The 16868-nt window shown below is 42.2% G+C and overlaps 1 protein-coding gene across 1 annotated transcript in view; it reads left to right on the forward strand.

Annotated features, from left to right (window-relative positions):
* Positions 1 to 381: 381 nt before the first annotated feature.
* UBE2QL1 (ubiquitin conjugating enzyme E2 QL1) overlaps positions 382 to 16868 on the forward strand; it is a 120474-nt gene continuing 103987 nt past the window's right edge. Inside the window, exon 1 of the mRNA XM_073630837.1 lies at positions 382 to 1798. Coding sequence (XP_073486938.1) covers positions 920 to 1798 — 879 coding nt within the window. The 5' untranslated portion in view covers positions 382 to 919. The remainder of the gene's footprint in view (positions 1799 to 16868) is intronic.

Consider the following 16868-nt stretch of genomic DNA (forward strand, 5'->3'; position numbering starts at 1 on the left):
TGTATTCTGAGATGTATTCTGAGATGTATCCTGATGTATTCTGAGATATATCTTGAGATGTATTTTGAGATGTATCCTGATGTATTCTGAGATGTATCTTGAGATGTATTTTGAGATGTATCCTGATGTATTCTGAGATGTATCCTGATGTATCCTGAGATGTATCCTGAGATCCTGAGATGTATCCTGGTGTATCCTGAGATGTAGGAAGATCTCTTCCTTTCCTGCACACAGCCCCCTTGAGATGATGCAGAATAGCTGCAGACCCAGCAATTTGGGATGCAGCACAGGTAACAGAGAGAAGACAAGGAGAGAGGGGGGAGAAGGGGGAGTGGCTTGCTTGACGTCCTAGACGAATGGGCGTTCCCAAGGCATTAATCATAGGGCTTTTAATTCTAAAGTAGCCAGTGGTGTGCCTGCCTTCCATGTGAGCTGCTCGACTCCTTCCTCCTCCTCCTCCCACCTCTACAGCAACCCTCCCCCCTCTTTTGTGAGGTCTGCAGATAAGAGACAGAAGGGATCGGAGCTGGCAGGCTGGCGATCACTACTATTTTACTGCAGCAGAAGGAGAGAAGAGATCGGAGCACTGCAGACTCTAGTGTGGATCACCTAGGCTCATACAGGATGACAGGGAGGCATTGCTGATGCTCCCCATGAGATCATCACCCCTATGCACGCAGCAGCCCCCCACCACTGAATGGCAATTGACAGGATGAGACCCCCCAGTCACCCCAGACTCATCATTCCCCAGCGCCTATGAATCAGATCGTCGCTTGTTGTTGTTCTGTAGAGGATGATGGATGGACTCTGAAGGCAGCAGCGATCTTGTGAATCAGGCTGATTGTAGACAGTTGGTCTCATCTGTGATCGCTCCATCGCCAGTCCCCTGCGGATTATTGCGAGTGCAGCAGATTGGAAAATGGCCACACTCCTGCGAAAAATAGGACTGATTCGCCTTAATGACAGGGACACCGAGGACCCCAAGCATCACCACCACCGCAACCAGCAGGGATCTCTGAAGAACGGCGGCAGCAAGGGGAAGAACAGCAGCAACAAGCAGCAGCAGCAGCAGCAAGGAGGTTCAGCAGGAGGAGGTGGTGTTGGTGGTGGTGGTTGTGGTGGAATTGGTGGGAGTAGCGGCGTTGGCGGGGGCAGCGGCGGTGGCTGCTGCAGCAATAACTCCACAAGCACCGAAGGGATGCTCGGCCAGGCTGACATCAAGGGCAAAAAGACTGAGCAGGCTCACAAGGACAAGCATGGGACAGCTGGAGGCAAGGACAAGAACAGTGCCAAAGAGACTAGTACCCCGACCATTACAAAAGAAGCCAAGCAGCAAGGGGGTGGCAGCGGGGGAGGGGGCAACAAGCAAAGTGGGGGCTCCTCCTTGCAGCCCCTGGTGCCCCCTAACAGGCAACACTGCACCCAGGTGAGGAGTAGGCGGCTGATGAAGGAGCTTCAAGACATCCGCAAACTGAGCGACCACTTCATCTCGGTGGAGCTGGTGGATGACAACCTCTTCGACTGGAATGTCAAACTGCACCAGGTGGACAAGGACTCCACCCTCTGGCAGGACATGAAGGAGACCAACACCGAGTTCATCTTGCTCAACCTCACCTTTCCGGACAACTTTCCCTTCTCCCCTCCTTTCATGAGGGTGCTGAGCCCCAGATTGGAGAATGGCTATGTGCTAGATGGTGGTGCAATCTGCATGGAGCTCCTTACCCCCAGAGGATGGTCCAGTGCCTACACGGTGGAGGCAGTCATGAGGCAGTTCGCAGCCAGCCTTGTTAAAGGGCAGGTAAGTAAAGGGCAGCTATCAATCAGTGCTTAGCAATCCCTGGTGATGATGTCAGACATCGATAGACACTAACACTACTGCCTTATATAGCTGATTAATGTTTAAACCTGTGTATCATCTTCTTATGTAAATAGCGAAATGTAACAATGAACAATCTATAAATATCACATTGTTTGTCATCTGTGTCAGATTAGAATTTGGTTTTATCATTGGATAGAATCATTAAAGACCTTTGGCCAAGGTGTTCTTCTTAACTGCTAAGTCAACCTCCCCCTACAGATCCCATCTATTTTTTTTGTACCTACCTTCTTAATAATTTTAAAAAATATTTTCTTTGCCCCTGCCTGACATTCTCACATTGGGCACCTGAGGTCTTTACTCCACTAGAACTGGAATTTAAGAGGAAGCCCTTCTTTTCACCTTGGAGAAAGTTGTTAAGACCTTCTTTGGCCAAGATGTGTTTCTTTACATATCCCCCTCTCTGTAGATTTGATCTAGATTTTTTATTTAATTTTTTTACTTGCCTTCTTAATGGATGAAGTAATCCTCTTCTTCCCCCCTATGACATCATCACAGGAGGCTTGAGGTCTTTACTCCTCCAGAGCTGGAATCCAGTTGTCTTTGTCATGGACAGAATCATTAAAGACCTTCTTTGGCCAAGGTGTTTTTCTTCCCTGTGAAGTCATCTTCCCCTGCAGATCCCATCTAGTGTTTTATTCCCCTACCTTCTTAATGAATGAATAAATCCTCTTCTTTGCCCCCTGACATCCTCACATTGGGACCCATGAGGTCTTTACTAGAACTGGAATTCAAAAAGAAGCCCTTCTCTTTTAAATGCAGAAAATCATTAAAGACCTTCTTTGGCCAAGGTGCGTTTCTTTACTGCCAAATCCCTCTCCCTGTAGATTTCATAGATTTGTATCTACCTTTTTCTACTCACACTCTCTCAATGGATGAAGTAATCCTCTTTTTTCCCCCCTATGACACGAAGCCGCTGAAGTCCACCAGAGGTGGAACCTAGATGGGTGCCTTTATCTTTTATTGTGAATCATTAAAGACCTTCTTTGGCCAAGGTGTTTTTCTTTACTGCCAAGTCCTGTTCTTTCTATAGATCCCAACTAGCTTTAAGAAATCCTCTTCGTTGCCCCATGACATCATCACATGGGCCCACTGAAGTCTTTTTTCCTCTGGAGCTGGAATCCAAGAGATAGCCTTAATCTATATTGTGGACAGAATGTGTTTTTCTTTACTGCCAAGTCATCTCCCCCCTACAGCTCCCATCTAGATTTTTTGCCCATTAAATCTTCACATTGGGGCCCCTGGGGTCCTTACCCCACTAGAGCTGGAACTCAAGAGGAAGCCCTTTTCTTTATGGTGGAGAAAATCATTAAATACCTTTTATGGCCAAGGTGTGTTTCTTTACTGCCAAATCCCCCTTTCATAGATTTCATAGCTTTTTTTATCCACCCTTTTCTACTCACCCTCTTAATGGATGAAGTTACTCTCCTCTTCCCCCCTGTCACATCATCACATGGGCTGCTGAGGTCCACCAGAGCTGGAATCCAGATGGGTGCCCTTATCTTTACTGTAAATCATTAAAGATGTTCTTTGGCCAAGGTGATTTTCTTTACTGACAAGTCCTGTTCCCTCTGTAGATCTTAACAAGCTTTAAGAAATCCTCTTCTTTGCCCCATGACATCATCACATGGGGTCACTGAAGTCTTTTTTTTGCACTGCAGCTGGAATCTAAGAGAATGCCTTTATCTATTTTGTGGACAGAATCAATACTGCCAAGTCCTCTTTGTCCTATAGATTTCATCTAACTTTTTTTTCTTTTTTTTTTTTTTTTTTTTTTTTTTACTTATCTTGTTAATTAATGAAGAAATCCTCTTTTTGCCCCTATGACATCATTGCATGGGGCTGCTGCTTTAATACACTGGTGCTGGAACTGAAGAGGGTGCCCTTGTCTTTAATATTTACAGTATTATTAAAGGCCTTTTTTTGGCCAGGGTATTTTCCTTTACTGCCAAACCTTTTTCCCCCTGTAGATTCCATCTGTCTTTTTTATCTACTTACCCTCTTAATGGATGAAGAAATCCTCTTCTTTGCCCCGTGACATCATCACATCACCACATCATCGCTGTGGTCTCTATTACTCTAGAGCTGCAATTCAGGTGGGTGTCCTTATCTTTATCACGGACAGAATAAATAAAAACCCCTTTTGGCAAAAAAAAAAAAAAAAAAAAACTGCTTTTGCCAGGGTGTTTTTTTACTGCCCATTTCTCTTCTCCCTGTAAATTTAATTTAGTTTTTTTTTTTTTTAATTACCTTCCTAATGGAAGAAGAAATCTTCTTTGCCCCTGTGACATCATAACATGGGGCCACCAAGGTCGTTACTCTACTGATTCCTTCCGATCCTACATCCTTCAGATGTATGGCTCCCTATTTGGTTCTATGGCCAGTGCCAATTGGGACTTTTAGCGGTAGCAAGGTTGATAACCCTTGTCCTTATTTTATGTAAGGAGGAGGGTTGACAGGGTGACAATGCTGCAGTAAATTAATTGCTGGCAAAATAGCATTATCATACAGTCAAGCTGTGAACAGGCAGGATTACCAGGTATTTATTATTGGAATGACTGACTTTCATAGGCCTTTTTTTTTTTTTTTTTTGCCTATAGTTATACCTAAATGTGTTAGGATGTGGGACTAAATCACGAACAGGTAGGCAGATAATCAGTTATAGCGTTAGCATGGTTAGTCATCGTTATAAACAAGGTAAATGTCCAGTTGCTTGTAAGACAATGCAGTCATCATGGGTGCTGTTGACATACTGGTCCCAGCATTGTTCTCAAATAATCACTTTGAGCTTCAGGAGATTGAGTTGACTGTAATCAGCCAATGACCATTTGCTGACCCCAGAATTTAATTTACCGTCTACATTTATATATGAGTTATTTTCAGATAGCATCTGCTTGAGGTGGTTATAGAGCCCTAAGGAATACAATATGGAGCTGGCTCTCTCACCCTTAGGTCATTGTACCACCAAATATATTCAGAATACATCAAGGAGTCATATACGTCATTCCATTGTTTACTAATAATAAAATGGATATTTTTCCTATTGCACATTTTACAAAACATAGCAAAGCAACATATTTAAATTTATAGACCATTATTATGCAGAAGATGGTGCATGAGTCCTAAACTGGTTACTCTAATATAATAGCAGATTTTCTAAATCACACACACAATATATTTCTCTCATGTTAAAAAATAGGCATAGTGCCAGTAGGTGGTGAACATATGGTGATGATTTTCCTTGTTACATACCACCATGTTATATGCAAATATTTTTATCATGAAATGTATGCAGCTAGTGCATTAATTGAAGGAGTGTAATACATGTGATGCATTGGGTCCTAGTACTATATTATAATTCAATATGGGTTAGCCATATTATGATACTGTAGGTAAGTTGTAAAACATCATATCTATAGATTGTCATTTTTTGAAGATATTCCAGAGCTCCATTTATGTCTTTTGGACATGTCTTCAGTGACCTCTGGTCATAGTATTTTTGTAGAGAAACCTCAATTGTTCTCCATTTGATTTAAGATTTTTACTTAAATGCAGACTTTAATAATTATCTGCTGCCTATATTGCATGCATAAACATGATGAGAGAGAGAGAGAGAGAGAGAGACTGGTGTAGAAACAGAAATTAGTTATGAATGATTATTTTATGAATGAATACAGTTATTAAAATGTTATAAGTGGTAAGTAATCTATTTTGCAGCATAATGTTAATTTTATGCTAATTTTGGTATGATGCAAGGTTCATTTTAGTGATGTATCTTGAATGTGAATCCAGCTTTAAGTCAGCATAAATCCATACCTATAGCAGGGTTACACCTTGTTCTCTATGTTTTTATCTGCATGGACCATCTGCAATTCTAAAGTTAGGATGTGTTGTTTGTATTTGAAATCCCATACATTTTCTATAATTGTTGGTCCTTGTATTGATCATAAACATGCTAATTATTTTTCTGTGTGTGTATATATAGATATAGATATATACTAGATGCCTGCCTTACACACACACACACACACACACACACACACGAACTTTAATGGAATCCCAGTCTTAGTCTGTAGGGTTCAATATTGAGTTGGCCCACCCTTTGCAGCTATAACAGCTTCAACTCTTCTGGGAAGGCCGTCCACAAGGTTTAGGAGTGTGGCTATGGGAATGTTTGATCATTATTCTATAGAAGCGTATTTGTGAGGTCAGGCACTGATGTTGGACGAGAAGGCCTGGCTCTCGGTCAAAGCTCTAATTCATACCAAAGGCAGGCGTCCCAATACTTTTGGTATTATAGTATATATACACAGATAGATAGATAGATAGATACATACATAGATATAATTTTTTTTGCTTACACACATATATACTCCTCCTAAATGGTCATGTAATTAATCTAGTTTAGTTGGGCCTATTAGAAAACATACTTCACATAAATCAGTAGGACACATGTGGAAATGATCTGTTTACCTGTCTTTTTAAGAGAAGTTCTGGAATCAAAAATAATAAACAATTATACTCACTCACCTAGATCTCTGCAGCATCAATTGCTCTGTGCTCTGCCCCGGACTGTGTAGGGGGCAGAAGTGACTGGGTCAGGATCACGGAGGCACGCTGAGAGGCTGAGCTAGCTGCGGATCAGGTGCATCCCTACATTATTGTTGGGATCCCTGTAGAGCCTGGGCTCGCTCTGTGACATCAGCCGACAGTGGACTTTAGCTCACTGCCAGCTGAATCAGGGTCACAGGTCTGAAGAACTAAGTGAGCTTTTGTGACCCACAGGAGAGCTTTGGCCATACTTCTCCTTTTAAGGGCTTGCTTGTTAAAGAGGAACTTCAGTCTCCCTCCAGCAAAAATTTAAATTCAGCAGCTACAAATTCTGCTTTATGTTTTATATAAGCATAAAACAAGTATGTACAGTATTACATCTCAAAGAGCTCATAGTACTCTCCCAGACAATACCTTTTATCTACTTTTCTTTCCAAAAGGAGAGAGCGTGTTTTTGGTTTAGGAACGGTCAGCATTTACTTTCTAGACTGAGATGCTGGAATCTAGATCCTGCTGCTTCTGCAGTTTTGTTCATATCATCTGGCACAGATCAGCATCTCCTGTCTGCTCTCACCTTGTGACTTGCTGCAGAGTTAACATTTTGCAGGCTGAGCATTAGGGGAAAGAAGACTGAAGAAAAGCTTCTGCCTCCTGCAGCACACTGGTTGCATCATCTCTGCCTAGACCAAGTCACTGGAATGGAGCTGAACGACTGTTTTTTAATGGCATATGGTAGACCTTTGTAGAAAATTATATGATTGTTGCATATTGTTACATGTCTGGAATCTATCTTTTCCGAACTGTAAAGGGTCCATATACAGTATGTTGAGCCAATTTTTTTCTCTGGTTTTGGATAGTGTGGTAGGGTTAAATCCCCTGTCAATTTTATATTGCCTCTCTGTGCCTGGCCTGCTGGGGAGATTTAAACTATATTTGTACTGTCAATAAGACAGAAAATTATGGGAAAGAGTTGTCAAAAGAGCAAGAGGTGGAGGGAAATATTCCCTTGTTTCTGTGACAATTGTTTAAGAGAGAAATTCTGCTAATTTTGGAGAACATTTTTTCTCACCTCCTTTAGCATCCCCAAAACAGGAAGCAAAGGGACATCTCCATAATAGAACACGGACAACAAAGCATGCATTGACAGTTTTGTTAACCCTTCCATAATCTATCCAAAACTAAAATGAATAATTTTGGTCATGCATATACTTTAACCACTTGCTTACTGGGCACTTAAACCCCCCTCCTGCCCAGACCAATTTTCAGCTTTCAGCGCTGTCACGCTTTGAATGACAATTGCCCGGTCATACAACACTGTACCCAAATGAAATTTTTATCATTTTTTTTCCCCACAAATAGAGCATTCTTTTGGTGGTATTTAATCACAGCTGGGATTTTTATTTTTTTCTAAACAAACAAAAAAAGATGGAAAATTTTGAAAAAAAAAAATCATGTTTCATAGTTTGTTATAAAATTTTGCAAACAGGTAATTTTTCTCCTTCATTGATATGCGCTGATGAGGCGGCACTGGTGGGCACTGATAGGCTGCACGGATAGGCACAGTTAAGGCGGCACTGATGGGGACAGATAAGGCGGCACTGATGGGGACAGATAAGGCGGCACTGATGGGTGGCAGTGATGGGCGGCACTGGTAGGTGACACTGATGGGCACTGGTAGGTGACACTGATGGGCACTGATAGGTGACACTGATGGGCACTGATAGGTGGCACTGATGTGCAGCACTGTTGTTGTGGCACTGATGGGTGGCACTGTGGGCACTGATGGGTGGCACTGTGGGCACTGATGGGTGATTCTGGTAGGCGGCACTGCTGCCTATTGCTAGGTGTCACTGGCAGGGGGCACAGATGATCGCCATGATCGGGACTGATGTTCCTCAACAAAAAAAGATGGAAAATTTTGAAAAAAAAAAAATCATGTTTCATAGTTTGTTATAAAATTTTGCAAACAGGTAATTTTTCTCCTTCATTGATATGCGCTGATGAGGCGGCACTGGTGGGCACTGATAGGCTGCACTGATGGGCACGGATAGGCACAGTTAAGGCGGCACTGATGGGGACAGATAAGGCGGCACTGATGGGGACAGATAAGGCGGCACTGATGGGCACAGATAAGGCGGCACTGATGGGTGGCACTGATGGGCAGTGATGGGCGGCACTGATGGGCACTTATGGGCACTGGTAAGTGACACTGATGGGCACTGATAGGTGGCACCGATGTGCAGCACTGTTGTTGTGGCACTGATGGGTGGCACTGTGGGCACTGATGGGTGATGCTGGTGGGCACTGGTAGGCGGCACTGCTGCCTATTGCTATGTGTCACTGGCAGGGGGTACAGATGATCGCCATGATCGGGACTGATGTTCCTCTCATGGCCGCTGGTGATCGGCTTTTTTTTCTTCCTCAAGCTGTCAGCGCGAGGAGAAAAAATAGCCGATTACCGGCTCTGTTTACATCACATGATCAGCTGTCATTGGCTGACAGCTGATCACGTGGTAAGGGGTCGGGACCAACCCCTTACTCCGATCTGTGATCAGGCGAGTCTCATAGACTCTGCAGGGGGCGCGCAGGCCGCTCGTGCACAGGACGACGTTAATAGACGTCGTCCCGGCAAAGCAGGTACACGCTGTTGCCGTCATTCGACAATAGCGTGGATCTGAACTGGTTAAAGGCATATTTACTTTTGTATAATTTCCTGCAAAAAAACAAAAAAAACCCCACAAGTTTAATCAGTGAGGAAGAGATGCCAGGAGCAGCAGATTAAGGCTTCATGTACACGGGACATGCCCCAAAACCACAGATGTCCAATGTACAATACTGCGGAAAACCTATATCAAGCTTTAGAATTTGTGTTGACAAATGTATCATTAGAAGACACAAATTAGAAAATTAAATGACTACATTTAGACCAAAGATCAAAATACATGTTAAAGTGATTGTAAAGTCTTGTTTTTTGTTAAATTAAAAATAACAAACATGTTATGCTTCCCTCTTTGCTGCTCCTGGCCCCTCCCTCCTGCCCCCTTGCTATGGGGGCACCCAAGCCGAGCTGTAGCTCTGTGTGTCCATTCAGACACAGAGCTGCCATTCAGCCCTGCCCCCTCTCTTCCCTGATTGGCTGACTCACTTTAATTGACAGTTGCGGGAGCCAATGGCACAGTTGCTGTGTCTCAGCCAAACAAGAGGGAGAGTCCCGGACAGCTGAAGGACTTGTGGACATTGCTGGACAGAGAGGGGGATCAGGAAAGTATTAGGGGGTTCTGGGGCAGCTGCTACACACAGAAGGCTTTTTATCTTAAACCGGAGGTCCACCAACCATTCATTTTTTCTTTTTTTTCAGCCATTCATACACTTTCCTAGTTACAATATTACACTCACTTGTTAGCTGTAATATCTCCCCCGATGTCCAGTTTGGCATAAAAAACGAAGTTATAATAATTGATGATGGCTGGTTCCATCTTGCTTGTGGGCTTGTTAAGCCCACAAGCATTTATTTCCTGGATGCGGTGAATGCTGAGCTCCAAGCATTCATCGCTCGTTTCCGCGCATGCTCAGTGTTGACGGGGGAAGCGCCGTAAACTTCCAGGTGGCCATCACAACGGGCATCGTCGTCGGAAGTCCCTTCCCCGTTGTGATGGCAACAAAAACAAACACAGATGATGCAAAGCTCAGTACGGGGAGAGAGCAGCGCCATGCGTCACTTCCTGTTTTACACTCTCTCTTGGCGGCAATCCGCACTGACTCATGGGAATGTTGACACTTAGCTCTCAGGAGACAGTGCGCCGCCAGGGAAAAAGGATAGACACGCCTACTCCCGTGGGGGTGACAAGCAGGAAGTGCCACTAAAAAGACCGATAATAAGGTAAATACATTGGCACAGCTGTGCAATGCACTAATGGGGTTAAGCTTAAGTGCGTAATTTGTGTGGACCTCCGCTTTAATGCATAAAATGCATTAAAATACAAACCTTCTGCCTTAACAACTCCTTTAAGCATTTATTTAAAAAGTATACATGTTCTTATCTGCATATTTGTTCCAAGTCAGTGTCTTAAAGCAACCTTTTTCAACCAGGGTGCCCAGGCACCCTAGGATGCCTTAAAGTGGTGTTCCGGACGAAATTATACTTTTAAATAAAAATACCCCTATAATACACAAGCTTAATGTATTCTAGTAAAGTTAGTCTGTAAACTAAGGTCTGTTTTGTTGGTTTATAGCTGTAGTTTGTTATTTTATAAACTTACAGCAGGCCGTGGCCATCTTAAGTGTGGGCATCTGAAGCCAGACTGTATTTCTTCCTGGATCTCATCCTTGCAGATCTCGCACATGCTCAGTGCAGCACAAGCAGTGTAATAGGTTTCAGGTCAGGTTTCCATAGCAACGGCAGTGTCAGAGGAAGTTGCCGCCCCTTCCCAGAAGGCATTGCAAACAGGAAATGCGATGGGCCGTGGCCAGGGAGGAGGAAGTGAAAAATGAATACAGCAGATATACAGTAGGTGCTGAGAAAAAAAAAAAATATCCAATTCGTTTACAGTGCACAGTTTAGTGAGGGATGCTGAAGAGTTGTAAAAGTGGGTGGAACTCCACTTTAAGGTTTCTTCAGGGGTGCCTTGGCAAAATGCCTAAAAAAGTATCAAAAATTGTATACAAGCCAGCAGGTTGCTCAAGCCTGCCTTTTAGTTGCACAAAGCCACGGGTTTTCATTATGCACCATTACAACTTTCTAGACACTGGTATCCTAACAATCAATGACATCATCAGTTAATAAGGAGGATGTCTGTCGCCTCCACAGCATCCTTGTTTGACCCTCCTCTGCCTCTCTCCCTCAGCACTGGGGTGACATTAGCTGACTGATGGAGAGAAATTAAGGGAGAAGAGAAACATTGGTATACTAGTCAGTACCAGTGTGCAAAATTGTATTTACTTTGGAAGTATAAATCACCTCTAACGTTGAGAGTCTTATATGTGGATGTTGCTGCATATGTAAAACTGTTAGAATAGTTTTACATTTTAGAATGGGGTGCCTCGAGGCTGTCCATAATTTTCAAAGTTTCCTTGAGATTGTCTATCATTTTAAAGGGTGCCTTGACTGAGAAAAAGGTTGAGAAACACTGTCTTAAAGTATTAGGCTGGGTTCACACTATAACACACAGCGGCTCACAGCAGGAGCCCGGTGCGTCTCCATTCACCGTTTCAGGTCTGATTTCAGCCTGAATTTTGGGCTGAATTCAGACCTGAAACTGACCAAAAGAAGCACAGGGCCACTGAGGAGATATGTGAACCCGGCTATCACAATCTCCTGCTATGCGAATAGGATGCGGGGAAACCTGCATCCAATTTGCACTAGTGTGAACACAGCCTGAAACACAGACATCCAGGTAACTAGCATTTTTATAAGTTCGGAAATAACAATCTCCACATCTTTCCCATCACGGTTTTTTCCTTTTTTTTTTTTTTAGTGGGGAATTATTAGAACCCCTGTGAGGTTATTTTTTTATATTTGTGACCCCCGGGGGAGATTTTTCTTCACTCCCTGTCTTGGAGATCAAACAGTGAGGCTGGGTTCACACCATCGCTGCATGCGGCTCCCAGTAGGGGATCGGTGCGTCCTGGCTCACTGCTTCAGGTCCGATCTCAGCCTGAATTTTGGGCTGAATTCGGACCTGAAACGGACCAAAAGACGCACAGTGCTCCTCTGCAAATTCGCACCGGAGCCGCAGCGGAGATATGAGAACCCGCTCCATAGAGAGCCGGTCAAAGTCTCCTGCTATTGCGAATTGGATGTGGAGAACCCGCATCCAATTCGCAATGGTGTGAACCCAGCCTAAGTGTGAGGAAAACTCTGCAATGTAAGCAGAATTCCCATCTTAGATGTGTCAGGAACAGGTGTCCCCATTGGACAATTTTCTCTTACCTCTTGTTTAAGTGACAACTCACTTCCTGTCTCAGAGACAATGGTCACAGGTTAAATAGTAAGAATGAATTTCCCTAAGCAGAACACAGACTGTAGTAATATCCTGACAAAGGGCCTAGCCCTTTGCATACTTAACATACTCTTTAACCTCCTTTGATTGTTTTCACTTGGTAGGGACTAGTGTTTTTTTTCTGTTTTCATCAGTTTTCTGTTAAATTTTGGCTTGGATACTGGTACTCAATTACAAGCGCTGGGACATAATGCACCAATCTCACTATATGTTTGAACCTCAGCAGAGATCCTGTTTAGATCTGTTATCTTTAGCAAAAGGTTTTGATAAATTGAGGGTCCCAGCTAAAGGTACAATTATATTTTTTGTTTGATGAAAGCACTTTAAATGCATATGTGTAAAACAAATTGAAAAAAAATGCACAATTCATATACACAAGGTAGGAAGGGAAGACACTAACCATGCTAACATCCAATATATATATATATATATATATATATATATAAGGATTGAACAAGTCCAAAAATTGGTGGACTATTTGGGAACATAATGAGAGGGAAAAATCAGTAAAAAGGTATAAATGTTATTACAGCATATTTAAAAACATATAAACAACATACAAACAATACCCTGTATGGACACAGTTACCCAATAATGCAGTTACAGAGGGCTGGATCTAAGGTTCAAGGCTTAGTTTGGTAATATATTAAAGTGAAAAATAAAAAGTAAAAAATACATTTTTGATCCAGCAATGCCTCCAAAAACTTGCTCGTTGACGCGTTTCACAAAATATTAGCTTCCTCAGGACAGTTGCAAGTTTTGTTCCCATGCATTTGTAAAAGCGGGAGACATATTATGTAGATTAGGAAATATTTGTATCCTTAAACCACTCAGGTTTATATTCTCATCGATATATCTAGTCAAAAATGTATAATGCCAAAATAGGCCAGATTTTTTCTCCAATGCTTTATATAGTTTATGCATGAAAACCTTTTAACTCCAGAGATGCACCTTTCTTCCCCTGAACAGTTCTTTTGAATTTTGAGCATCCAACCATCCCATGCTGTGCCAACATAGTCCGTCATGAGAGAAAAAAAAAACATTCCTCCTGGAAAAAATTAGAGAGTATTATACACAAATTGTATTAAGACTTCTAAACACGGCCTGTACAATGGTCAGGCAGTAAATATGAAAGTAGAAAAATCGGTATTTACTACACTGAACATAGGAAGGGAAGTTCCCCACCATGCCAACATCCAATAAATAAATATAAATTGAACAAGTCAAAAAATTGGAGGACTTTGTGGGCACATAATGAGAGGGAAAATCAGTAAAAAGGTATACATTTTATTGCAGCATATTTAAAAACATATAAACACCCTGTATGGACACAGTTACCAGTTACCCAATAATGCAGTTACAGTTGCTGGAGCTAAGGTACAAGGATTGATTTGGTAATATATCAAAGTGAAAAATACATTTATGATCCAGCAATGCCTCCAAGAACTTGCTCGTCGACGTGTTTCACTAAAATATTAGCTTCCTCAGGACAGATACTGGGTAGGTGCTGGTATGTTTAAAAACAACAATAGTATACTATAGTATAGTATAACAATAGTTATTGTAATATTTATCCAGGAAGAATACATATAAACAGAAACCATACAAACATAGACACAACTACATATATTAGAGCTGAGCGATTAATCGTCAAGAATCGTGTGTATATATATATATATATATATATATATATATATATACACATATACATATACATATATATATATATAATCTCTAAATGCTGAAAAAATGTATATATAGTCTGTGAAAGGTTTCACACGGGTGCCGTAATCTTCCATAGAGACGAACACATGGAGACAGGAGAACTTCTGTGGTAAAGGGGAAGATTACGGCACCCGTGTGAAGGTCTATCTACTACAAGGGAATACCACTGCTGGATCCCAGCCTACACGCCTGTTACCCCTGCAGGGGTTAGGCACTCTGGTGAGTACGGGCACGAGTGGGGTTACAGATGAAGGCGGGGAGCACTGATGAATCATTACACTACTATTTTTGGATTTTTGTACTGAAACCTTTCACAGACTATATATACATTTTTTTCAGCATTTAGCTATATATATACACTTATCCAGTCGATTTTTTTTATCATCATTTTTATACATATATAAATATGTAAAATCTTCTGAAGCAGTTAATGGCTGTGTGTTCAGTTATTTTGAGGGGACAGCACATTTACACTGTTATACAAGCTGTACACTCCCTACTTTACATTGTAGCAAAGTATAATTTCTTCAGTGTTGTCACATGAAAAGATATAATAAAATATTTACAAAAATGTGAGGAGTGATGCTGTATCAACCCATAAGGAAACTATGAGGGGGTGTCCCACTATCTGTATTTTCAGTTTGTATATACAGAACAGTGTTGACATACAGTGGGGCAAAAAAGTATTTAGTCAGCCACCAATTGTGCAAGTTCTCCCACTTAAAAAGATGAGAGAGGCCTGCAATTGTCATCATAGGTATACCTCAACTATGAGAGACAACGTGTGGAAACAAATCCAGACAATCACATTGTCTGATTTTTGAAAGAATTTATTTGCAAATTATGGTGGAAAATAAGTATTTGGTCACCTACAAACAAGCAAGATTTCTGGCTCTCCCAGACCTGTATCTTCTTCTTTAAGAGGCTCCTCTGTCCTCCACTCATTACCTGTATTAATGGCACCTGTTTGAACGTGTTATCAGTATAAAAGACACCTGTCCACAACCTCAAACAGTCACACTCCAAACTCCAATATGGTGTCGAAGGACACCGGAAACAAAATTGTAGACCTGCACCAGGCTGGGAAGACTGAATATGCAATAGGCAAGCAGCTTGGTGTGAAGAAATCAACTGTGGGAGCAATAATTAGAAAATGGAAGACATACAAGACCACTGATAATCTCCCTCGATCTGGGGCTCCACGCAAGATCTCACCCCGTGGGGTCAAAATGATCACAAGAATGGTAAACAAAAATCCCAGAACCACACAGGGAGGCCTAGTGAATGACCTGCAGTGAGCTGGGACCAACGTAACAAAGGCTACCATCAGTAACACACTATGCTGCCAGGGTCTCAGATCCTGCAGTGCCAGACGTGTCCCCCTGCTTAAGTCAGTACATGTCTGGGCCTGTCTGAGGTTTGCTAGAGAGCATTTGGATGATCCAAGAGGATTGGGAGGATGTCATATGGTCAGATGAAACCAAAGTAGAACTGTTTGGTAGAAACACAACTCGTCGTGTTTGGAGGAGAGAGAATTCTGAGTTGCAACCAAAGAACACCATACCTACTGTGAAGCATGGGGGTGGCAACATCATGCTTTGGGGCTGTGTCTTTGCAAAGGGAACAGGACGACTGATTAGTGTACATGAAAGAATGAATGGGGCCATGTATTGTGAGATTTTGAGTGCAAACCTCCTCCCATCAGCAAGGGCATTGAATATGAAACGTGGCTGGGTCTTTCAGCATGACAATGATCCCAAGCACACCACCCAGGCAACGAAGAAGTGGCTTCGTAAGAAGCATTTCAAGGTCCTGGAGTGGCCTAGCCAGTCTCCAGATCTTAATCCCATAGAAAACCTTTGGAGGGAGTTGAAAGTCCGTGTTGCAAAGTGACAGCCCCAAAAAATCACTGCTCTAGAGGAAATCTGCATGGAGGAATGGGCCAACATACCAGCAACCGTGTGTGACAACCTTGTGAAGACTTACGGAAAATGTTTGACCTCTGTCATTGCCAACAAAGGATATATAACAAAGTATTGAGATAAACTTTTGATATTGACAAAATACTTATTTTTCCACCATAATTTGAATATAAATTCTTTCAAAAATCAGACAATGTGATTGTATGGATTTGTTTCCACATTTTGTCTCTCATAGTTGAGGTATACCTATGATGAGAATTACAGGCCTCTCTCATCTTTTTCTTTTCCAATATTGTTTCCAAATTTTTTTTTAAACAAGTACAATATCATCTTAGTACAAAGTAATGGTACAGGTGACAAAACGGTTATGAGTCGGTTACATCACAGTTGACCCTATATTTATGTGAGGTTTTATGTATCCTTTTCCTTATTTTAGGTTTATATTATAAAGGTCAGACCTAAACTGAAAAAATTAAACAAAGAAAAATAAACAGGAAAAAACCCTCCTTGGAGGTGCACAGGAGTGGTCTAACAGGTAGCACGGGGAACCGTGGGGGGAAAACCCCAACTCCCTCTGTCACCTGCACTAGGTGTAACCAACTTGTTTTACTTCTAAGTGGGCCCTGGGGCCTCAATTGGTCCATGGGCCCTCAGAGGCAAATTCGGGTAGAAAGAAAAGAGAGAGAGAGGAAAGTTATGATAGAAAGAAGAGTAGAGGAGAATGGGGGGGGCACTCCGGCCCTGGAGAAAAGTACTCCCGAGCCACTCCCATCTCATTATGTAACCGAGAGATAT

Source organism: Aquarana catesbeiana, linkage group LG05 (assembly GCF_042186555.1).
Source record: "Aquarana catesbeiana isolate 2022-GZ linkage group LG05, ASM4218655v1, whole genome shotgun sequence".
In the NCBI taxonomy this organism is placed as follows: domain Eukaryota; kingdom Metazoa; phylum Chordata; class Amphibia; order Anura; family Ranidae; genus Aquarana; species Aquarana catesbeiana.